Genomic DNA, 24,009 nt, shown 5'->3' with positions numbered 1-24,009 from the left:
TTGCAAAATAAAATGTCTGATTAAACCGTGGGTGGCTAGCCCAATACAATCCAAACACGCAAAAGAACAAAATAGACGACGATGAAGAGAAGAAGCAAACATACTGACCAAAATGAAAGGAAAATGAAAGGAAAAACAAACTCAAGTCTTACAACACAAGAACAATCCTAACAGTAACCATAGCCAAAATGACTGAAAATATTGATTAGGATGATTTCAATATCATAGCTGCTCTTCTAGCCTCAGACTCTAGTTAGGAAAACCCATGATTGGATTAAACAGATCAATGCCGCCAACATCAACATTACCACCACCACCAAAGACAGCATTTTCTCCCATGTAATTCTGATGAGAAACATTTAATTGAGAATCGTGAGACATGTCACTTACCAACTTCTTCCTTACATCTTGAAGAGCACCAATCAGATTGTCGGTTTCGGTCACGTCGAGTTCTTTCACATCTTTTTCATACCAGCGGATTCCTCTTTGTTCTCTTGATTGTTTCACCCTGTCTAATGTCATTCTAGTATCTTCCGCCTTTTCCTGTTTGACCAGCATCTGCAATGATGAGATTCAATCATTTAATTTTGTGAAATAAGAAAAGAGATATACATGGTTTATGCGCATATGAACATTTAAAACAAGAAAAAATATAATGATGTTTTACATGAGTGAGCATCTCGTTGAGGTATTGGACATTTGTATCCGGACGAGATTCAGCAAGCTCCAGGTTGTTGTTTGGTTGGTGGGGAATGAGAGAATTATGGTTAAAGTTTTGGAAACGATAGATTAGTTCTCTAACACTAGGATGGCCAAAAGAAAACACTTTCCCAGCAGGAGAGAACACAATCATCAAAATCTGTGCACCACACAAAGTGCAAAGCTCACTAGCTTTCTTGAAAAGACCAAACTTTCTTTTCGAGAAAGTCACTTGAAGGTTCTTCTCTTTTCTCATTTTTTTCATCTCTATCTTTTGACGACCTTTGTTACTTTTCACCATTTTCTCAAAAGCTTTGGATAAACAAGAGACAAAGCTGATGTTGCTTGAGAGTAGAACAACTTCTTTTTATTTATACAGGCGTGTATTACACAACCATTTATCATTATAAGCCATTCTAAGTACTATTTTTTCTACCAACCATTATTTTTATCAAAATTGAATTTTCCCATTTGAAGAATATTCCATACTTATCTCTAAAATTTCTTAAGGATAGACATTCATGGTAATTTAAATGCAATATCTCTATATTAGTTTGACAAATGTGTATGCATTAACTCTCCCATCAGAGACACAATAAATTATTTATGAGCTGTTTTATAAACACATATTATATACTGGGGACCAATTTATTTAGAGCCATTTTTGGTCTTTTTTTACAGCTAATACAAGTATCCTATATACAGAAAAAAATATTATCTATTTTTGAGATATTTCAAGATTCGCCACATCATATTCAAATTTTAATTCAAATAAAAATGAATGAAATGAAATTTTAGTTTTGAGTTATAGGGTCTAAAATTTCTTGATAGATATATACAATTTACTAGAGTTTAATGTTCCTAATGATAGTGAGTTATGTTTATTAAAATCAATATTAATAAGATATGATTCATACTCAAATATTATAGATTTTTGTCACTATCTTTGTTTTTCAATAATATGTTTGAAAATTACAATCGTAATTGATTCTTGTAATCAACATTTTCTTTCACATAAAACGTTTACTTGGTTCTTTTGTTGTTGTTACATCAGTATCAAAAGAATAAATCACGAAGAGAAAATATATAATACGTACACATGATTCTAGCAACAGACAATTGGACTTATCAAAACAATTTACAATCAAATTGCACATTTCATAGGCATAAAAGATGGGTTCCAACTGTCCCGATTTATAGAAGGGTAGATTGTTTTCTTTCAATTGTTCTTTTGTATTATCTTTGAATAGATTCAAGAGCCTAAGATTTCTTTCTTTATTGGGGTTGTTTTCCAGATAGCTGCACTTGGTTACAAAGTATGTAGCACATCATCTTGTTCAAACCAAACGGTCCCAAACGAACAAGACTATGACGTTCGTCGGGTGGATGAGAGGCGGTCACAGGCTTGGTAAAAGGTGGCGAGAGTGAAGTGTAGGTTGGTTCGTGCGAGATGTTTGGCGCATTTGATCATTGGCTTCGGTTTCCTAAACCGGTTATGAACATGTTTTCTGAAAACCTTTTAAGTTTAAAGTATTGAAACTGCCTCTACGTGGCTATGACAACGAGGGTCGGGTCGGGAAGACACTAACCCTGCAACTGCAAGCCCTAACCAGGAATCAACACGTGGCAAATAAGTCAGACATTACTTCCCACCTCTTTAACCGCCACGTAAACGTCGAATAACCCACGTGTCTATCGTTAACCGCTTATCTAGTGAAAGAAAGGGATCACAACTCTCTCACTCTTCTGATTACTATAAACTTCCTCCATAGAGATTGGAACCAGAATACAAAACACGAATCGGAAATTAAAAAAAATTGGGAATGATGGCGAAAAGAAGTGTCATGATGATGATGATGCTTATGATGTTGGTGATGCCGATGTGGCCGAATGAATGCTATGGATGGGGAACAGAGACGGCAGATGATATGGTTAGAAGCGAAGCAGAGCATGCTGATAACGCAGCCGAGACCGCTCATGACAAAACTGCCTCTTGGACTGGTTGGGTTTCAGACAAAATCTCCACGTAAGAGTAATATTTTGTTTAGGTGTGATCATACTTTTATTTTGGATCTGTGTTTGTTTCTTTATATAGAACCATATATAGAGTTAATCTCTTTTGTCTTCGATAATAATTTTTAAAAAAAACTTTTCTAAATTATGTACGTAGTTTTGAGTTTTGTTTTTACAGAATGATTCGTTTATTTATGTGAACGCTTCACTTGCATTTCGAACATTTAAGTGATTTAGTATTTTTTATTTTTGGTTGAACAGAGGATTGGGAAGCAAGAAAGATGAGGCAGAAGAAGCGGCTGAATCTGCGAAGAACTATGCTTATGACAAGGCTGAATCCGTATATGACAATGCGGGTTACGCCAAGGACTTTGCATCAGACAGGGCCGGATCTGCTTACGATAGTGCTCAAAATGCAAAACATTATGCTTATGATAAGGCTGGTGATGCAAAGGATATGGCCTATAATAAGACCGGTGAAGCTAACGACATGGCTTACAACAAGGCCGGTCAAGCTAAAGACATGGCTTTCGACAAGGCAGGTCAAGCCAAAGACATGGCATATGACAAGGCGGGTCAAGCTAAGGACATAGCCTACGACAAGGTGGGATCAGCCTACGACAAAGCCGGTCAAGCTAAAGACATGGCCTATGACAAGGCCGGTCAAGCCAAGGATAAGGTTTATGAGAAGGCGGGATCAGCCTACGACATTTCTGGTCAAGCCAAAGACAGGGCCTATGACAAAACCGGTCATGCCAAAGATAAGGCATATGACACGGCGGGATCAGCCTACGAAATGGCCGGTCAAGCAGAAGACATGGCCTACGACAAGGCCGGTCAAGCAAAAGACATGGCTTACGACAAAGCCAGTGAAGCCAAGGATAAGACCTATGACACGGCGGGATCAGCATACGAAATGGCCGGTCAAGCAAAAGACATGGCCTACGACAAGGCTAGTAAAGCTAAGGACATGACTTACGACAAGGCCGCTCAAGCTAAGGACATGGCCTACGACAAAGCACGATTAGCCTCTGAAAAGGCTGGTCAAGCCAAGGACTTTGCCTATGACAAGGCGAGTCACGTAAAAGACGTTGCCTATGACAAAGCGGAAGATGTGATTAGGATGGCTACCGATAAGAGTGGTGAAGCTAAAGATAATGCTGATGAATCATACGAAAGATTCAAAGAAGGGTCTAAGAATGCCAAAGACATGGCATCAGATAAAGCTCAAGATGTTAGAGACAAAACAGCGGACGCATACGGATCAAGGAGCGAAGCAGACGAAAGATTCGAGGAGGCCTTGCGTAAGGTTGGGGAAAGGTATGGTGCAGCTAAGGATTCAATGTCAGAGAAGACAAAAGAAGCTTATGAGAGTGCAAAGGAGAAGGCTTCTGATGCTGCTGGAGAGTACGGTACATATGTGAGAGACCGTAGTGCCGAGCTGTAGAAGCGGAGAAGTTATATGTACGTCTAGGGTAAAAGTTAAAAGTATGGTTTTAGATATCTAATCTTCGTTTGTGAAATAAATTTTCTTATATATATATGTGTAATATATATGTATATATAAGAATGATGGAGTTACTTGTATTAGTTTCAAAAGCAGATTCTGATTTAAACTTGAGATGTTTCTTAATCTGGATATAAAGAAACGCTTATTCAATCTTGATACAAATGATCCATATATATTAAGATCAAATATAATTTAATTTACTGAAGAGATTATTAATCTTCATAGTGAATGGATGCGAGAAACTTTTTGAGACGCCTGTTGTAAACACAAGGTCTTTCCAAATGTACCAAGTGGCCTGCCTTCTTTATACTCTCTATTGATGCCTTCTCACCTAGTTGTCTGAAAAATCAACGATGACCAAAATTAGAAGAAAAAAAAGGAGAAATAAAAAAAATCATTTCAGATGTGGGCATGTGGCAGTAATTGTAAAGTTTTATGATCTTCAAACTCACTCTTTCATGTTTTTAGCCAATTCAAGGTCAAAGATTCGATCACTTTCACCCCACAAGAAATGTATTTTCTGCATGCAGACATGGAATGTTATTATATAGTCTAAATGATAATTGCACATGTAATATAATAATAAGATTGATAGAATTGTTTGTGTAAATGTGATATCGATAGACAATAATAATTCTTTCGGATGTGGATACTTGTTCATACGTACCCGTGGGAAAAGAGGGATTTTCGCGTCCTTGTTGCTGACCACAACAGCCTCTAACAGTTCAGCTCTTTCTTTCCTGTTGTTGAACATTATCTACCAATTTCACCAGTAAAACAGAATTTAGAACCAGAACATAATAAATACTTCTTTATCCAACAAAAGTCTTAAAATGAATAAATATGTAATATAAATCTAGTTAATAAATCCTCGGTTGACAAATAAAATATTGCTACCAAATATAAATACGAGATATAGTTGAGAGTAGCTGAACAAATTATAGCTAACCTAACCACATATTCTGTATAAAAAATTATTTTTTATATTACCTGTAATACATGTAGATTTATGTATACTCTATTTTTTCGTCACTGATTCTAGATAATGTTTAGCGAACGAATTAGCTCGAATGAACAGAATGCTAAAGCACGAACACATTTTCAAATGATGAAGAATTTATAAGGAACGTGAAAAATATTAAGTAATTCTGATTTTTTTTTTTTGATTTTTTAACTCTGTTTCTAAAGACATACAGAGTAAGCATTAGTTTATAAACACGAATAGAGTTGGTTTATTCTCTGAAGAGGTTTATTAAATTTAAAGGTATCAGAAAATAGTAGCTTTATATTATAAATTTGAGAATCCAATTTATATCCCACCAACACTATATTTAAATTTGAAAAGAATCTACGAAACCCTACTATCTATGAATAATAATGGATAAATAAAATTAGCAGCATCAATCCACAAATATACTTGAAAGAAATTTGTGTAGGCGCCAAAAGAGATTTGAAACTTGAAAGAAAGAGGCAAATAAACTTCGCGAGTGCCACCTAACTCTCACAATCACTCTTTCTTGGCAACGTGATCCATATGATAATATATACCTTGTGAGTTGCGACACTAAATATATTTTTCATAATGGAAAAAAAAAACTACAAAATGCAATTAATTGTTAAGGAACATCAAGTTAATGCAATCCCCTATCATCTACTATTTAAAGAAAATAAATAATCGAATTAAATTTGGGCAGTAATAAATAATTAATTACCTCGATGTAGTCTTTGAACAAACGATTAGGGAACCACAAGGGTTTATGCACAGCAATGGTGAAGAGAGCCTTAAGTCCCTTAACCGAAGTCGGTAACAAGAGTTCCGTGGAAGAACTAAACCCTAACCTGTTCAAGCTCGACTCATTAATGGTATCGGTCATTGTGGGAATCGAACCAGACACAACGATTGCTCTAACCATATCCGGGTAAGCCTCAGCGATCTTAAAAGCCACCATGCCTCCGTAGCTAAACCCTACGGGGACAAACTCATCCACGCCGAGGATACGAAGCCCCTTGACCAAACAGTCGGCTTGAAACGCGGGAGACCTGTCCGGGTTCTCGGAGTAGGATCCACCGAAAAAGAGGAGGTCCGGTATGTAAACCGAGTATTTCTTGGATAGTGCACCGACTTGGAACTGCCACGTCACGATCCCTTCGCCGGCGAAACCATGGATTAACAAGACGGCAGGCTTTTTCGGTTTCTCCGGTTTGGTTGGTTTTCCCGTACCGGATTTCTTCTTTAGGGTTTCCTTAGGGACCCAAAAGTTTATCTTGGTCCCTGGTTCGATCTCTAAACTGTAAGGAACGACGCCGGCTAGTTTCATCAGACCGTATAACAATGGTTTTTGTACCTCAACAAAGTTCACCATCTTGAAACTATGTTTGTGTTTGCCTTTTTTTTTTAAGAGGTTTGAAGGGAAGATCAAATGGGAAGTAACATTATATAACGTATAGACTTAGCACTTGGATTTGAATTTATTAAAATGTGTTTGGTGTTGGGTTGTTATATATCTTTGTCTGTTGTTTTCTTTTGTTTTTGGTTTATTTTTTAAATTTGGTTTCCTCACCTTGTAGAAGAACACACTAATTTAGAAACTGAAAGTGTCATATTATCAAAATGTATGTATAACATTCATTAGAATTCCTTATATGATATTGACTGATTAATAAGACCGAAATCACTTGATTACCCATCATTTGTCTTTGCTTTTCAGTATGCATGGTTAAATACAAATTTTAATTTTTTTGGTTATCATATTTATTTAGTAGTTAAAAACTGTTATTGGGATATATATGATGTATATTTGGTTTAAGCCGCCGCCTTTGCGGAAAAAAATCAAAAATTTGAGAGAAGAAAAGAGTCAAAATGTCTTTAAAACTTGTTTTTCAGTGAATGACCAATACAAAAGTTTGTTGGATCTAATTACAGTTGGGGAGAAAGCCGGTGGATAACCTACACATCCTACTTCTGTTGGTATCTTACAGTTTCTTAAATAAATCTTTGCGTAGCAGATAAGTAATAGTAGTAGTATATACATACATTAGTCGTTCTTGGTAACATTGAGTTTTAGTAGATATATAAATCTGGCGCCTGGCAGTGGTCTATTCTATTTTTGAAAAAGTGGTTCAAAGTTTGGAATTTTCATTTGACTTGAGATCGGATTTAGATAAACTGGGCTTTGGCCCAAATAAAAATCATAAATCATATGCCGTTTGAATAAGTCATGAACAATCAAATAAAAATTAAAACGATTTTTAAAACAATAACCAATGAAAAAGATAAATTATTCGTCACATGCAGATGGCAGCAACAGTGTTAAGCAGAGAGCAGCACACGAAGACCCGTTTGATGGTCAAATTTCCAAGACAATTTGGGCATAACACGACAAACATTCCATCTTGTCCACCCTGCAGATACTTTTTTTTGGCCGAACTAGTATTTGTTTTGTTTCTCATTTGAGAATTCGGTTCCATTTTAACTATTTCAGTTTGGGAAAAATTGTGATACATTCATTTCGAATATATTACAAAACCTCGCAAACTAGAGGTTTTAAGGCAAACATTTGTGATTGTGAAGATAGTATCTGAATCCCAAAACATTCACATTCTCAGTATAAAAGCTACAAATGCCAAAAAAAAGAAGAGAATTAATGGAATAGAATGTTGGAACTACACTTTTGACAACATGGCTTTAGCCAACTTTCCGGTGACTTGTCCGGTGACGTCCGTCATCGGAATGACCGGTTTAAGGACTCTTTGGATTCCTTGTAATGAGCACTATAACATAGTGTAGTTACTTGTCAAAAACGAAGTTATAATGAATGAGAAATTAATCTCCAAAGTGGTTAGCTTGAAAGCTTATAACTAGTATTATGGGATGAGGAAATTACGTTGCATGGACCGGACTTGGTTTAATATATTGGAGTAAATTTATTTGCAACTTATATTACATTTCATGTTACGTATGCTGCTTATAATATTCAAAATTTTATTTGCAAAGTCAAATCGAGTTTGTTGTGTTTAAAACAAACAAAGTCGAAGCCTTATCAACTCAAACGGAAGAATAAGTCGCTCCGGAGATCTCGCCAACGTGTGAGACTTCGATCGCATCTCTCCACTCCTCAACTTCCCGAGATATCAGTCCACGAGCCCAGATTTTGTGGAGAGCATCTCATCCTCCTCTCCATATAAATACATAGCTCTCTCGTTTCATTATCTTTACGCTTGCGGAGAAGCAAAACACTCTGAAACAAAAATCCAACTCTCTCTCACTCCTCTTTCTCTCACTACAAAAACGTAAGTGTTATCGTCAAGAGTGTATCGTTTGTGCCAACGTTCGTTTGAGTCCGTAGTCAAGTGTTGTGACACGGTCTCGTCTCGGTTGTATCCTGGGATCCATGTACTCACTAAACCGCCACACTGCGGGAGCTACTTTGGGTTAAGGAAAGAGATCGTATCTCGCCTCCGAGAATCTACTTCTACTCCTTTCTTCTATCGTTTTACATAGGTGTTATAATCGTTATCTCATATTTGGATTTTCGCGGTCCTACAGTCTTAACCCAAAGTAAAGATTCGTTTTCTACATATAGTTTAAAATGGATCTTACGACGCGAACAGTTGATAACCATTAATGCCGTAGTGTAAGCGATGTTTGAACGTTTTATGTGAAGGCCTTTGGGTGTGTTTCGCAAAAACGCTTCAAGATTCTCGAGATTTCAAAAACAGTTTCCATGAAGACCATGCATGTGGTAGTTTCGTGAAACAGTTTTTTCGAGCAATCAAAATTTTTTTTCTACGATAGCTTTAGTGCAACGTACTATAATAGCTATCTACAGAAAATAATTAATTTTTAGCAAATTAAATTAATTTAATTATTCAATTATTTAATTGCTAACTATTGATTAATAATTATATTTGTTCACAAATATTGACATATTTTTGTCTTTTATGAACAGATGACTAACGGTGTTGAAAACAACAACAACAACGGAGGTGCTGAGGAACTTCGTGAGTCGACAACCCGACCCGGGAATGGTCCACCACCTGCTCCTCTCCTTCCGACCGAGCTGAAACCGAGCATCCCGAGCTCTGCAGTGACGCCCAACAAGTTTGATGGCACAAACTTTGAATCGTGGCAACAAAAGATGCACTTCTTCTTGTGTACACTCAACCTGCAGAAGTTTCTCACCGAGGATGCTCCGTTACTGCCTCTTGATAACAACGACGTGCATGCGAATGCAAGTGTTGATGCATGGCATCACTCGGACTACTTGTGCAAAAATGCCATCCTTGTGCACATGGAGGAAAAGCTGTTCAAGGTGTTTAACAAAGCACTAACCTCCAAGGTTCTCTGGAATCTTCTAGAAACCAAGTACAAAGTCTACAATGTGGGCTCAGGGAAACACGCCACAAGGGAGTTTCTCAACTACCATATGGTGGATTCTAGGCCCATAATGGACCAGGTACATGAGCTTCAAGTGCTTGCACAACAGTTAGCTGATGAAGGAATGAACATATGTGAGACTTTCACGGTGAATTGCTTCATTGAGAAGCTACCTCCAAGTTGGAGCGACTTCAAGCACTATCTGGATCACAAGCAGAAGCCAATCACCTTGCTCAACCTAATCTCAAGGCTGCAAAACCAATCAACTGAACGTGACAACGCTGTGTCCGTCATTGATGAGAATGCTAATATGGCTGAGTATAGGAGAAAAGGGAAAGCTAAGGTTGTCTACGGCAACAAAGGAGCTTCACCAAAAAAGGCTGTTCCAGGCAAGACGGCACCTCAGTCCTCCACGTTCTTCAAGAAGCAAGGTGGGGCTAAGAAGTTTGCTGGAAAGTGCAGCCACTGTGGCAAGAAAGGTCACAAAAACGCTGAATGTCGCAGCAAAGACAAGGGTAAAAATCAAGCCAATTTGACTGAAGAAGACTTGTGTGCGGTCGTCACGGAAGCAAATGTGGTGATGAACAATGAGAACCCAAGGGAGTGGTGGTACGACACTGGAGCCACTACCCACATCTGCATTCACAGAGACATGTTCAGCACTTATCAGAAATCCAAGTCTGGTGAGAATCTGATGATGGGCAATGTGTCTCACTCCAAGATCGTTGGAACCGGAAAAGTGGTCTTGAAGATGACTTCCGGAATGGCCGTCACGCTCCACAACGTGAAGCATGTTCCAGACATGAGGAAGAATCTAGTCTCTGGGACCCTATTGAGCAAGCATGGCTTTGCTGCTAACCTTGCGTCCGATCAGATGACTCTGAGGAAGAATGGTGTCTTTATTGGCAAAGGTTTTGTTAAGGGAGGACTTGTTAAGCTGTGTGTTGCAACAATCCTTAAGAAAAATGATGTAGCTTCTACTTCTGTTTCAAACAATTCCATGAATAAAAATTCAGTTGCTTATTTGGTTGAGTCTTCTAATTTATGGCATGAACGATTAGGACATGTGAATTATAAATCTATGCAAAGATTAATTAATTTGAACCTAATCCCCAAATGCAAAATAAGCAAAGAAAAATGTGAAGTATGCGTTCAAGCGAAACTCACAAAAACACCATCACCTCGTGTTGAAAGAGCAACCCAACCTCTAGAATTAATACACACAGATTTGTGCGATTTAAAATACGTACAATCTAGAGGCGGTAAAAAGTATTTTGTTACTTTCATAGATGATTGTACAAAATATTGCTACGTTTACTTGTTACGTAGTAAAGACGAGGTCTTGGAGAAATTCAAAGAATATAAAACCGAAGTTGAAAATCAACTCTCAAAAACTATCAAGGTAGTAAGAAGTGATAGAGGAGGCGAGTATGATGGACCTTTTAATGACTTTTGTCAAGAAAATGGTATTATACATCAAACTACTGCTCCCTATTCACCGGAATCTAACAGAGTTGCGGAACGAAAAAACCGAACTCTGAAAGAAATGATGAATGCAATGTTGCAGGAATCGGGGTTACCACAGAATCTGTGGGGGGAAGCTTTGCTTACCACAAACCTCATTCTGAATAAAATACCGCACAAAACAACCGGCGATACGCCTTATCAACTTTGGAAAGGAAATGTACCATCGTACAAATACCTAAAAGTGTGGGGGTGCCTCGCTAAAGTCGCAGTGCCACCTCCAAAGAAGGTTACTGTCGGACCTAAAACCGTTGATTGTATTTTTATTGGATATGCACACAACAGTAGTGCTTATCGGTTTCTGGTTCACAAATCAGATATTCCGAATATTCATGTTAATACAATAATAGAATCAAGAAATGCGTCTTTCTTTGAAAATATTTTCCCGTGTAAAGATACACAAAATCTGAAACGCACTTGGGAAGAGAGAGATGCAATCACCACTACTAATGAGGCCAGTACCTCTGGTACCTCGGTAAAACAAGTAGAAAAAGAACCTAGACGTAGCAAACGAGCTCGCCAGGGAAAAACTTACGGTGAAGATTTCTTGATGGTTCTTCTTGCAGAGAACGAACCAAGAACATATAATGAAGCCATGACTACACCCAACGCTCCTCTATGGAAGGAAGCCGTTAATAGTGAGATCAACTCCATTATGCAAAATCATACATGGGAGATAGTTGAACTACCTGAAGGGTTTAAACCACTAGGGTGTAAATGGATCTTCAGAACAAAATTAAAAACCGATGGCTCTATTGATAAGTACAAAGCTAGACTTGTGGTGCAAGGATTCCGACAAAAAGAAGGTCTGGATTTTTTTGACACCTAGTCTCCTGTAACGAGAATAACATCAATCAGAATGCTAATCGGGATTGCAGCGTTAAGAGACCTGGAAATCCATCAAATGGATGTAAAAACCGCCTTTCTAAATGGTGATTTAGAAGAGGAAATTTATATGAAACAACCCGAAGGGTTTGTTGCTCCAGGACAAGAAAATAAAGTCTGTAGACTGGTGAAGTCGTTGTATGGACTTAAACAAGCTCCAAAACAATGGCATGAAAAATTTGACAATGTAATGATGTCAAATGGTTTCAAGATAAATGAATGTGATAAGTGCATATACATTAAAACTACTCCTAGTGGGTATGTTTTGTTATGTTTGTACGTTGATGACATGCTCATCATTGGTAGCAATAAAAACATAATCCAACAAACCAAAAATATGCTTCATGGTCAATTTGACATGAAAGATATGGGTTTAGCGGATGTCATTCTAGGGATTAAAATCACTAGAACCGCTGACGGAATTATTCTGTCACAGGCACATTATGCTGAAAAGATACTTGAGCGGTTTAAAAACTACTCAAAAGGAAAAGCAAAAACTCCTGTAGATCATGAACTTCACTTGACCAAAAACACGGGTGAAGCGGTGTCACAGATAGAGTATGCTAGGGTGATCGGAAGTCTCATGTACTTATCAAATTGTACAAAACCCGATCTCGCGCACGCAGTCAACGTTCTAAGTCGTTACACCAGTAATCCAGGTCATAAACACTGGCAAGCCATAAGAAGAGTATTAAATTACATAAGATACACAAAAACTTATGGGCTGCACTATGGTAAAGAACCAGCAGTTTTAGAAGGGTACAGTGACGCCAATTGGATAGCTGATTCCAAAAACTCAAAATCCACAAGTGGATATGTCTTTACTTTAGGAGGTGCAGCAGTATCATGGAAATCTGCGAAACAGACTCTAACGGCTGGATCAACCATGGAGTCGGAGTTTATAGCTTTAGATAAAGCCGCAGAAGAAGCAGACTGGCTTCGTAATTTTTTGGAAGATATTCCGATGTGGGAAAAACCTGTGCCGGCATTACGTGTACACTGCGATAGCCAATCGGCTATTGCCCGAGCACACAATACTCACTACAATGGCAAGAACCGTCATATTAGAAGACGTCATAAGACCATTAGAAACTTGATCACTACTGGTGTAATTACAGTAGACTACATAAATACAGTTTTTAATCTTGCGGACCCCTTTACTAAAGGGCTAGCTAGAGATCAAGTTGTAAAATCATCAAGAGGAATGGGTCTAAAGCCTACAATCTAAGAGGATGTTTGATGGAAACCCCACCTAAATGACTGGAGATCCCAAGAATTAGGTTCAAAGGGAAAACTAAATCAAACAAAATCAATCTGGAGTACTGTATGACTAATAGTCACAGCCCAGTTCCTAAGATGAAAAACAGTACTTCCTGTGTCTTTAAAGGTTAAAGCAATGCTTTTAATGATCAAGTCTATAAGCTTTGATATATCAGTGGAGCATTTCCTAAAGGAAAACTTCTTAAAACAAACGCTAATGGCGAATCACCTAGTGAGTGTGAAATGAGGCCGTTTCTAGGAGAATAAAATGTAAGGCTATATTCTCTAACTTCACTCATGAAATCCAGGCATGTTCATGGCCAAAAACGAACACAATAGAGAACTTGGTTCTTCGAGAAAAAGAAGCTGGGTTATACCTGTTGTCTCGGTTTACATAAATATCCGGGTGGTTCAAGACATCATGTTCACCTCCTGGCCAGTAAATCCGACAGATATTAACAATGAGTAGTTCAAGGCTGAAAAATGCTACTATCTCAGACACAGTTATTTTTCGCATACACTCTTGAAAGTCGAGTCTGTCTAGTCAGTCTAGTCTTTTATTTTTTATTTTTATTGAGTCAGTAAAATCTTCCTATGTTTAGGGTAAATTCTATTCATGTGGGGGATTGTTGGAACTACACTTTTGACAACATGGCTTTAGCCAACTTTCCGGTGACTTGTCCGGTGACGTCCGTCATCGGAATGACCGGTTTAAGGACTCTTTGGATTCCTTGTAATGAGCACTATAACATAGTGTAGTTACTTGTCAAAAACGAAGTTATAATGAATGAGAAATTAATCTCCAAAGTGGTTAGCTTGAAAGCTTATAACTAGTATTATGGGATGAGGAAATTACGTTGCATGGACCGGACTTGGTTTAATATTTTGGAGTAAATTTATTTGCAACTTATATTACATTTCATGTTACGTATGTTGCTTATAATATTCAAAATTTTATTTGCAAAGTCAAATCGAGTTTGTTGTGTTTAAAACAAACAAAGTCGAAGCCTTATCAACTCAAACGGAAGAATAAGTCGCTCCGGAGATCTCGCCAACGTGTGAGACTTCGATCGCATCTCTCCACTCCTCAACTTCCCGAGATATCAGTCCACGAGCCCAGATTTTGTGGAGAGCATCTCATCCTCCTCTCCATATAAATACATAGCACTCTCGTTTTATTATCTTTACGCTTGCGGAGAAGCAAAACACTCTGAAACAAAAATCCAACTCTCTCTCACTCCTCTTTCTCTCACTACAAAAACGTAAGTGTTATCGTCAAGAGTGTATCGTTTGCGCCAACGTTCGTTTGAGTCCGTAGTCAAGTGTTGTGACACGATCTCGTCTCGATTGTATCCTGGGATCCATGTACTCACTAAACCGCCACACTGCGGGAGCTACTTTGGGTTAAGGAAAGAGATCGTATCTCGCCTCCGAGAATCTACTTCTACTCCTTTCTTCTATCGTTTTACATAGGTGTTATAATCGTTATCTCATATTTGGATTTTCGCGGTCCTACAGTCTTAACCCAAAGTAAAGATTCGTTTTCTACATATAGTTTAAAACGGATCTTACGACGCGAACAGTTGATAACCATTAATGCCGTAGTGTAAGCGATGTTTGAACGTTTTATGTGAAGGCCTTTGGGTGTGTTTCGCAAAAACGCTTCAAGATTCTCGAGATTTCAAAAACAGTTTCCATGAAGACCATGCATGTGGTAGTTTCGTGAAACAGTTTTTTCGAGCAATCAAAATTTTTTTTCTACGATAGCTTTAGTGCAACGTACTATAATAGCTATCTACAGAAAATAATTAATTTTTAGCAAATTAAATTAATTAAATTATTCAATTATTTAATTGCTAACTATTGATTAATAATTATATTTGTTCACAAATATTGACATATTTTTGTCTTTTATGAACAGATGACTAACGGTGTTGAAAACAACAACAACAACGGAGGTGCTGAGGAACTTCGTGAGTCGACAACCCGACCCGGGAATGGTCCACCACCTGCTCCTCTCCTTCCGACCGAGCTGAAACCGAGCATCCCGAGCTCTGCAGTGACGCCCAACAAGTTTGATGGCACAAACTTTGAATCGTGGCAACAAAAGATGCACTTCTTCTTGTGTACACTCAACCTGCAGAAGTTTCTCACCGAGGATGCTCCGTTACTGCCTCTTGATAACAACGACGTGCATGCGAATGCAAGTGTTGATGCATGGCATCACTCGGACTACTTGTGCAAAAATGCCATCCTTGTGCACATGGAGGAAAAGCTGTTCAAGGTGTTTAACAAAGCACTAACCTCCAAGGTTCTCTGGAATCTTCTAGAAACCAAGTACAAAGTCTACAATGTGGGCTCAGGGAAACACGCCACAAGGGAGTTTCTCAACTACCATATGGTGGATTCTAGGCCCATAATGGACCAGGTACATGAGCTTCAAGTGCTTGCACAACAGTTAGCTGATGAAGGAATGAACATATGTGAGACTTTCACGGTGAATTGCTTCATTGAGAAGCTACCTCCAAGTTGGAGCGACTTCAAGCACTATCTGGATCACAAGCAGAAGCCAATCACCTTGCTCAACCTAATCTCAAGGCTGCAAAACCAATCAACTGAACGTGACAACGCTGTGTCCGTCATTGATGAGAATGCTAATATGGCTGAGTATAGGAGAAAAGGGAAAGCTAAGGTTGTCTACGGCAACAAAGGAGCTTCACCAAAAAAGGCTGTTCCAGGCAAGACGGCACCTCAGTCCTCCACGTTCTTCAAGAAGCAAGGTGGGGCTAAGAAGTTTGCTGGAAAGTGCAGCCACTGTGGCAAGAAAGGTCACAAAAACGCTGAATGTCGCAGCAAAGACAAGGGTAAAAATCAAGCCAATTTGACTGAAGAAGACTTGTGTGCGGTCGTCACGGAAGCAAATGTGGTGATGAACAATGAGAACCCAAGGGAGTGGTGGTACGACACTGGAGCCACTACCCACATCTGCATTCACAGAGACATGTTCAGCACTTATCAGAAATCCAAGTCTGGTGAGAATCTGATGATGGGCAATGTGTCTCACTCCAAGATCGTTGGAACCGGAAAAGTGGTCTTGAAGATGACTTCCGGAATGGCCGTCACGCTCCACAACGTGAAGCATGTTCCAGACATGAGGAAGAATCTAGTCTCTGGGACCCTATTGAGCAAGCATGGCTTTGCTGCTAACCTTGCGTCCGATCAGATGACTCTGAGGAAGAATGGTGTCTTTATTGGCAAAGGTTTTGTTAAGGGAGGACTTGTTAAGCTGTGTGTTGCAACAATCCTTAAGAAAAATGATGTAGCTTCTACTTCTGTTTCAAACAATTCCATGAATAAAAATTCAGTTGCTTATTTGGTTGAGTCTTCTAATTTATGGCATGAACGATTAGGACATGTGAATTATAAATCTATGCAAAGATTAATTAATTTGAACCTAATCCCCAAATGCAAAATAAGCAAAGAAAAATGTGAAGTATGCGTTCAAGCGAAACTCACAAAAACACCATCACCTCGTGTTGAAAGAGCAACCCAACCTCTAGAATTAATACACACAGATTTGTGCGATTTAAAATACGTACAATCTAGAGGCGGTAAAAAGTATTTTGTTACTTTCATAGATGATTGTACAAAATATTGCTACGTTTACTTGTTACGTAGTAAAGACGAGGTCTTGGAGAAATTCAAAGAATATAAAACCGAAGTTGAAAATCAACTCTCAAAAACTATCAAGGTAGTAAGAAGTGATAGAGGAGGCGAGTATGATGGACCTTTTAATGACTTTTGTCAAGAAAATGGTATTATACATCAAACTACTGCTCCCTATTCACCGGAATCTAACGGAGTTGCGGAACGAAAAAACCGAACTCTGAAAGAAATGATGAATGCAATGTTGCAGGAATCGGGGTTACCACAGAATCTGTGGGGGGAAGCTTTGCTTACCACAAACCTCATTCTGAATAAAATACCGCACAAAACAACCGGCGATACGCCTTATCAACTTTGGAAAGGAAATGTACCATCGTACAAATACCTAAAAGTGTGGGGGTGCCTCGCTAAAGTCGCAGTGCCACCTCCAAAGAAGGTTACTGTCGGACCTAAAACCGTTGATTGTATTTTTATTGGATATGCACACAACAGTAGTGCTTATCGGTTTATGGTTTACAAATCAGATATTCCGAATATTCATGTTAATACAATAATGGAATCAAGAAATGCGTCTTTCTTTGAAAATATTTTCCCGTGTAAGGATACACAAAATCTGAAACGCACTTGGGAAGAGAGAGATGCAATCACCACTACTAATGAGGCCAGTACCTCTGGTACCTCGGTAAAACAAGTAGAAAAAGAACCTAGACGTAGCAAACGAGCTCGCCAGGGAAAAACTTACGGTGAAGATTTCTTGATGGTTCTTCTTGCAGAGAACGAACCAAGAACATATAATGAAGCCATGACTACACCCAACGCTCCTCTATGGAAGGAAGCCGTTAATAGTGAGATCAACTCCATTATGCAAAATCATACATGGGAGATAGTTGAACTACCTGAAGGGTTTAAACCACTAGGGTGTAAATGGATCTTCAGAACAAAATTAAAAACCGATGGCTCTATTGATAAGTACAAAGCTAGACTTGTGGTGCAAGGATTCCGACAAAAAGAAGGTCTGGATTTTTTTGACACCTATTCTCCTGTAACGAGAATAACATCAATCAGAATGCTAATCGGGATTGCAGCGTTAAGAGACCTGGAAATCCATCAAATGGATGTAAAAACCGCCTTTCTAAATGGTGATTTAGAAGAGGAAATTTATATGAAGCAACCCAAAGGGTTTGTTGCTCCAGGACAAGAAAATAAAGTCTGTAGACTGGTGAAGTCGTTGTATGGACTTAAACAAGCTCCAAAACAATGGCATGAAAAATTTGACAATGTAATGATGTCAAATGGTTTCAAGATAAATGAATGTGATAAGTGCATATACATTAAAACTACTCCTAGTGGGTATGTTTTGTTATGTTTGTACGTTGATGACATGCTCATCATTGGTAGCAATAAAAACATAATCCAACAAACCAAAAATATGCTTCATGGTCAATTTGACATGAAAGATATGGGTTTAGCGGATGTCATTCTAGGGATTAAAATCACTAGAACCGCTGACGGAATTATTCTGTCACAGGCACATTATGCTGAAAAGATACTTGAGCGGTTTAAAAACTACTCAAAAGGAAAAGCAAAAACTCCTGTAGATCATGAACTTCACTTGACCAAAAACACGGGTGAAGCGGTGTCACAGATAGAGTATGCTAGGGTGATCGGAAGTCTCATGTACTTATCAAATTGTACAAGACCCGATCTCGCGCACGCAGTCAACGTTCTAAGTCGTTACACCAGTAATCCAGGTCATAAACACTGGCAAGCCATAAGAAGAGTATTAAATTACATAAGATACACAAAAACTTATGGGCTGCACTATGGTAAAGAACCAGCAGTTTTAGAAGGGTACAGTGACGCCAATTGGATAGCTGATTCCAAAAACTCAAAATCCAAGTGGATATGTCTTTACTTTAGGAGGTGCAGCAGTATCATGGAAATCTGCGAAACAGACTCTAATGGCTGGATCAACCATGGAGTCGGAGTTTATAGCTTTAGATAAAGCCGCAGAAGAAGCAGACTGGCTTCGTAATTTTTTGGAAGATATTCCGATGTGGGAAAAACCTGTGTCGGCATTACGTGTACACTGCGATAGCCAATCGGCTATTGCCCGAGCACACAATACTCACTACAATGGCAAGAACCGTCATATTAGAAGACGTCATAAGACCATTAGAAACTTGATCACTACTGGTGTAATTACAGTAGACTACATAAATACAGTTTTTAATCTTGCGGACCCCTTTACTAAAGGGCTAGCTAGAGATCAAGTTGTAAAATCATCAAGAGGAATGGGTCTAAAGCCTACAATCTAAGAGGATGTTTGATGGAAACCCCACCTAAATGACTGGAGATCCCAAGAATTAGGTTCAAAGGGAAAACTAAATCAAACAAAATCAATCTGGAGTACTGTATGACTAATAGTCACAGCCCAGTTCCTAAGATGAAAAACAGTACTTCCTGTGTCTTTAAAGGTTAAAGCAATGCTTTTAATGATCAAGTCTATAAGCTTTGATATATCAGTGGAGCATTTCCTAAAGGAAAACTTCTTAAAACAAACGCTAATGGCGAATCACCTAGTGAGTGTGAAATGAGGCCGTTTCTAGGAGAATAAAATGTAAGGCTACATTCTCTAACTTCACTCATGAAATCCAGGCATGTTCATGGCCAAAAACGAACACAATAGAGAACTTGGTTCTTCGAGAAAAAGAAGTTGGGTTATACCTGTTGTCTCGGTTTACATAAATATCCGGGTGGTTCAAGACATCATGTTCACCTCCTGGCCAGTAAATCCGACAGATATTAACAATGAGTAGTTCAAGGCTGAAAAATGCTACTATCTCAGACACAGTTATTTTTCGCATACACTCTTGAAAGTCGAGTCTGTCTAGTCAGTCTAGTCTTTTATTTTTTATTTTTATTGAGTCAGTAAAATCTTCCTATGTTTAGGGTAAATTCTATTCATGTGGGGGATTGTTGGAACTACACTTTTGACAACATGGCTTTAGCCAACTTTCCGGTGACTTGTCCGGTGACGTCCGTCATCGGAATGACCGGTTTAAGGACTCTTTGGATTCCTTGTAATGAGCACTATAACATAGTGTAGTTACTTGTCAAAAACGAAGTTATAATGAATGAGAAATTAATCTCCAAAGTGGTTAGCTTGAAAGCTTATAACTAGTATTATGGGATGAGGAAATTACGTTGCATGGACCGGACTTGGTTTAATATTTTGGAGTAAATTTATTTGCAACTTATATTACATTTCATGTTACGTATGTTGCTTATAATATTCAAAATTTTATTTGCAAAGTCAAATCGAGTTTGTTGTGTTTAAAACAAACAAAGTCGAAGCCTTATCAACTCAAACGGAAGAATAAGTCGCTCCGGAGATCTCGCCAACGTGTGAGACTTCGATCGCATCTCTCCACTCCTCAACTTCCCGAGATATCAGTCCACGAGCCCAGATTTTGTGGAGAGCATCTCATCCTCCTCTCCATATAAATACATAGCTCTCTCGTTTCATTATCTTTACGCTTGCGGAGAAGCAAAACACTCTGAAACAAAAATCCAACTCTCTCTCACTCCTCTTTCTCTCACTACAAAAACGTAAGTGTTATCGTCAAGAGTGTATCGTTTGCGCCAACGTTCGTTTGAGTCCGTAGTCAAGTGTTGTGACACGGTCTCGTCTCGGTTGTATCCTAGGATCCATGTACTCACTAAACCGCCACACTGCGGGAGCTACTTTGGGTTAAGGAAAGAGATCGTATCTCGCCTCCAAGAATCTACTTCTATTCCTTTCTTCTATCGTTTTACATAGGTGTTATAATCGTTATCTCATATTTGGATTTTCGCGGTCCTACATAGAATATGTTTGATATTGTATAATATCACTGAATCATGGTCAAAGTAGGACACACGTATAAAAAGGTTATAAAGTAAGTAATGTATCATCAGTTCATTACCCGAGAGAACATTTAAAAAGTCATGTAAGGAAAGCACATACACAAGTAGGCTTCATGCGAACTTTAATTATAAGAACAAAAACAAAAACACTTACACATTGACCCAAAAACATAAAAAGACATTCAATATATATATATAAAAGAAAGTAAAATAAAGAATTTAACCAAGGCTTAATAGTACTTTTCTTTTTTTCGTTAAATGGTATCCAAGGCTAAGATGAGGGGGGAAAATCTATGTATGCAATGATCACTCATCACATCGTAAAATCATGGACAAGGCTGGTCCGGTCGGCGACGTTAAGCCTCCAAGACAAGAACGGGTCGGACGTGACGTCATGATCAACGTCTCTGACGTCACCAACGAATGTGTATTCGTTATTCGCCGGCGAGTAATTATAAGGTGTGTTATGCTGATGGTGGTGTACCCAAGGCGACGATGAAGCATATTGATCACGATTGATAAAGTTATAATGATTTGCACCCGCTTGATGATCCGAAGTTGGTACTCCAGCCGCCGTTGATCCTCCGCCGGTGGTCGAGTTTCCGACGGTCGATGCCCGTCTCTCTTCTTTCTTGAATCGGATTCCACACGCGTTACACAATGACTGACCAAATTATAAATCATACAAAGTTATCATCGATATATTTATCATTGACTGTTATGGATTTAATATAAAGACTGATGTAAAGGTTACATGTTATCTACCTTGGGACCTCTTGGACCGTTTCTCCAAAGAGGAGTAGAAGTGGTGTCGCAGTTGGCGCAACGGCGAGAGAGGCGGTTATTACCGCCGCCTCCAGTACTGCCTTTCTTGGCACCGTTCAAGAAGTCCCAGCCTAAGGCGTCGGAGGTATGTGAAGAGAATCTACATCCATCATCATCGTTGCAGAGGCGAGTGGAGGGAGTTCCAAGCGAGAGAGTGCAGTCAACAGAAGCATAAGGAGAAGAGTGATGGGCGACGTCGTTTTCAGCGGAGAAGAACATTGAGAAACCCATCACTACACGTAGATATGTGATCTTGGAAACCCTAGAAAGTTGATATTATATATATAGAGAGAGAGAGCCAGCGAGAAGTGTGTGTTGCGTTTGGTGGTTTATGAGATGAAGAAATTGTAAAGGAAACGGTGAAAGAAGAGTCAGCCAAAACAAAGAAAGAGTCCACGTTGCTGTTATGAAATGGAGACAAGACGTATTTATAGAGAATATGGGAACTTGACAAAAGAGGAAATTTTTTGGTCCCGGTCTTATGTATGTATGGTTGAATTCATTATTCTTCTGTTCTTTAGATTTACATGTGATTGCTCCTTTAATTTGTCTTAAAAGATGTTGCAATGAATATTTTAAATATGTTTTGGGTCTTTGTTCAGTTCTTCGGATAATTAACTTTATTGAAGTTTCACCATTTCCATTTCTTTTTGTATTGGTGATCCACATAATAACACACGACTAATTACTTTCAAGAATTTTCTTAAAAAATTACCAAATGATTTTCGAAACCATGATTTTAGTTTTACTCTAAATGAATAACAGAAATAAAATAGATTAATATGTATAATTTCTTAGTTAGTTAAGTTCCTTTTTATGTTTGATAATCCTATCATTTTTAAGCGATTTTTCCATAATGTTAAAATAGATATTAAAAAAAGACAGACCACGGCTATAGTAAAACGTTTCACCTAGCAGATTATACTGACGAATATTGGTTTTATTAGGCAAATTCATTGAATACTTGTAACTAGATACTAACCCGCGGAAAACTGCGGGCTGAACTTTTTTCTGATGAAAATTTGTAATAATTTATTTTGTTATTATGTTATTTATAATGATTTGTGATTAAAAATTTGGTTTGCTTATATTATAATTTTTGTATTTTAAAAATGTTTATTAAAAACCTGTCAATAAAACATTTGCATGTAATGACTAAAGTCTATTATTTATTTATCTTCCTCTCTCTGTATTTGAAACTGAGTAATTCAAACAAATAAAATAAAAATAGGGGAAATTAAAGAAGGAAATGATAAGATACTATATTTATATCTTTTATTTATTAATTTTTAAAATCTAAGCCGTTAAACAGAACTGTTATATATTTTATTCGATTAGATTTTTGATAAAAATTTTAACCCGTGCTGCAATTTTTTTAATGAAATTTGTAGTTATATTGATTTTATTCGATTAGATTTTTAAAACCTTAGCTGTTAATTTTTTTGTTTTTAAGTACGAATTAGTTTGAATTCTAATAGATTTTTTTTTTACTTTTCTATAATTTATTTTATTTGATGGGTCCCCAATTTTCGTTTTAAATTAATTAATTATATTTAATTAATTAATTAATTTTAATTAAGTTTTTCTAATGTTAATTGAATGTAATTTTTTACACATATTAAGTTTAGTTTCATATTTATACTTCTCAATATAGTAGGATTTTTAACGTGGAGGAAGTTTTACTATACCACCCCCAAGTGACCAGTCTTGTTTAACATAGCTAAGCAAACTACAGTGTTTTTGATGTGTACTTCTATGGAGTAATATTTTAAAGGGTAAAGTAAGTAAATAAAAATGATAAGTACATCTGCAGTTAAAGCAGCAGCACGCACAGAGAGAGGGGAAGGTAGTCAAAAAAGAGGCACGTGACTGGCAATGTCACGGTCTTCCAAGGATCTGGTCTCTCTCTCTCTCCGATCACGATCATCTCGAAACCCTCTTTTTCTTTCCGAATCTCTCAGTCCCCTTCTTTCACACGTCATCGCTTTGCTTCACTAATTTGACGTGTCCTCCTACTCTCATCTATGCATGATGAGCCTATTGTATTTTTATTCACTTGATCCTTAGTTTTCTCCTCTTCTTACCATAGTCTATATTCTAATGACCGAAGTGAGTTTAGATTGTCGTAATAATACAAATAAAATGTTGTCTGAGGTGGTTTAAGCCTTAATAGAAAAATGGTTTTGTATGTGTAAAAAGCCTTGAATGTTGATACGATATAGTGGCCAATGCATGAGAGATCTCGTAATCGTCAAGATCGGTGCTTTTAAGGAGTTAAGGAATCAAACTAGCCAATGTTCAAGTTAGAAGTGGAATAAAAAGGAATAAAGGTAAATGTGAC

At 37.9% G+C, this 24,009-nt stretch overlaps 4 protein-coding genes across 4 annotated transcripts; 1 reads left to right on the top strand and 3 right to left on the bottom strand.

Moving 5' to 3' along the window:
* Positions 1 to 1,089, bottom strand: LOC104733116 (agamous-like MADS-box protein AGL62). Its single transcript, XM_010452728.2, has 2 exons — positions 668 to 1,089; positions 1 to 558 (listed from the first exon to the last, which is right to left on the bottom strand). Exons 1-2 carry the CDS (start codon positions 998 to 1,000, stop codon positions 250 to 252), a joined length of 642 nt encoding a protein of 213 aa, XP_010451030.1. The 5' UTR covers positions 1,001 to 1,089; the 3' UTR covers positions 1 to 249.
* A 1,347-nt stretch (positions 1,090 to 2,436) lies between these two features.
* LOC104729523 (uncharacterized) lies at positions 2,437 to 4,345 on the top strand. Its single transcript, XM_010448470.3, has 2 exons — positions 2,437 to 2,725; positions 2,974 to 4,345. Exons 1-2 carry the CDS (start codon positions 2,523 to 2,525, stop codon positions 4,157 to 4,159), a joined length of 1,389 nt encoding a protein of 462 aa, XP_010446772.2. The 5' UTR covers positions 2,437 to 2,522; the 3' UTR covers positions 4,160 to 4,345.
* On the bottom strand, positions 4,300 to 6,696 carry LOC104729522 (uncharacterized). Its single transcript, XM_010448469.3, has 4 exons — positions 5,935 to 6,696; positions 4,890 to 4,979; positions 4,675 to 4,742; positions 4,300 to 4,561 (listed from the first exon to the last, which is right to left on the bottom strand). Exons 1-4 carry the CDS (start codon positions 6,583 to 6,585, stop codon positions 4,435 to 4,437), a joined length of 936 nt encoding a protein of 311 aa, XP_010446771.1. The 5' UTR covers positions 6,586 to 6,696; the 3' UTR covers positions 4,300 to 4,434.
* A 14,252-nt stretch (positions 6,697 to 20,948) lies between these two features.
* Positions 20,949 to 22,117, bottom strand: LOC104729521 (GATA transcription factor 19-like). Its single transcript, XM_010448468.3, has 2 exons — positions 21,609 to 22,117; positions 20,949 to 21,507 (listed from the first exon to the last, which is right to left on the bottom strand). The coding sequence occupies exons 1-2, from the start codon at positions 21,897 to 21,899 to the stop codon at positions 21,157 to 21,159; spliced, it is 642 nt and encodes a 213-aa protein (XP_010446770.2). The 5' UTR covers positions 21,900 to 22,117; the 3' UTR covers positions 20,949 to 21,156.
* Positions 22,118 to 24,009: the final 1,892 nt, after the last annotated feature.

Source organism: Camelina sativa, chromosome 12, assembly GCF_030686135.1.
Source record: "Camelina sativa cultivar CO46 ecotype springtype chromosome 12, ASM3068613v1".
NCBI classification, from domain to species: domain Eukaryota; kingdom Viridiplantae; phylum Streptophyta; class Magnoliopsida; order Brassicales; family Brassicaceae; genus Camelina; species Camelina sativa.
This window is presented reverse-complemented; position numbering and strand designations above follow the sequence as displayed.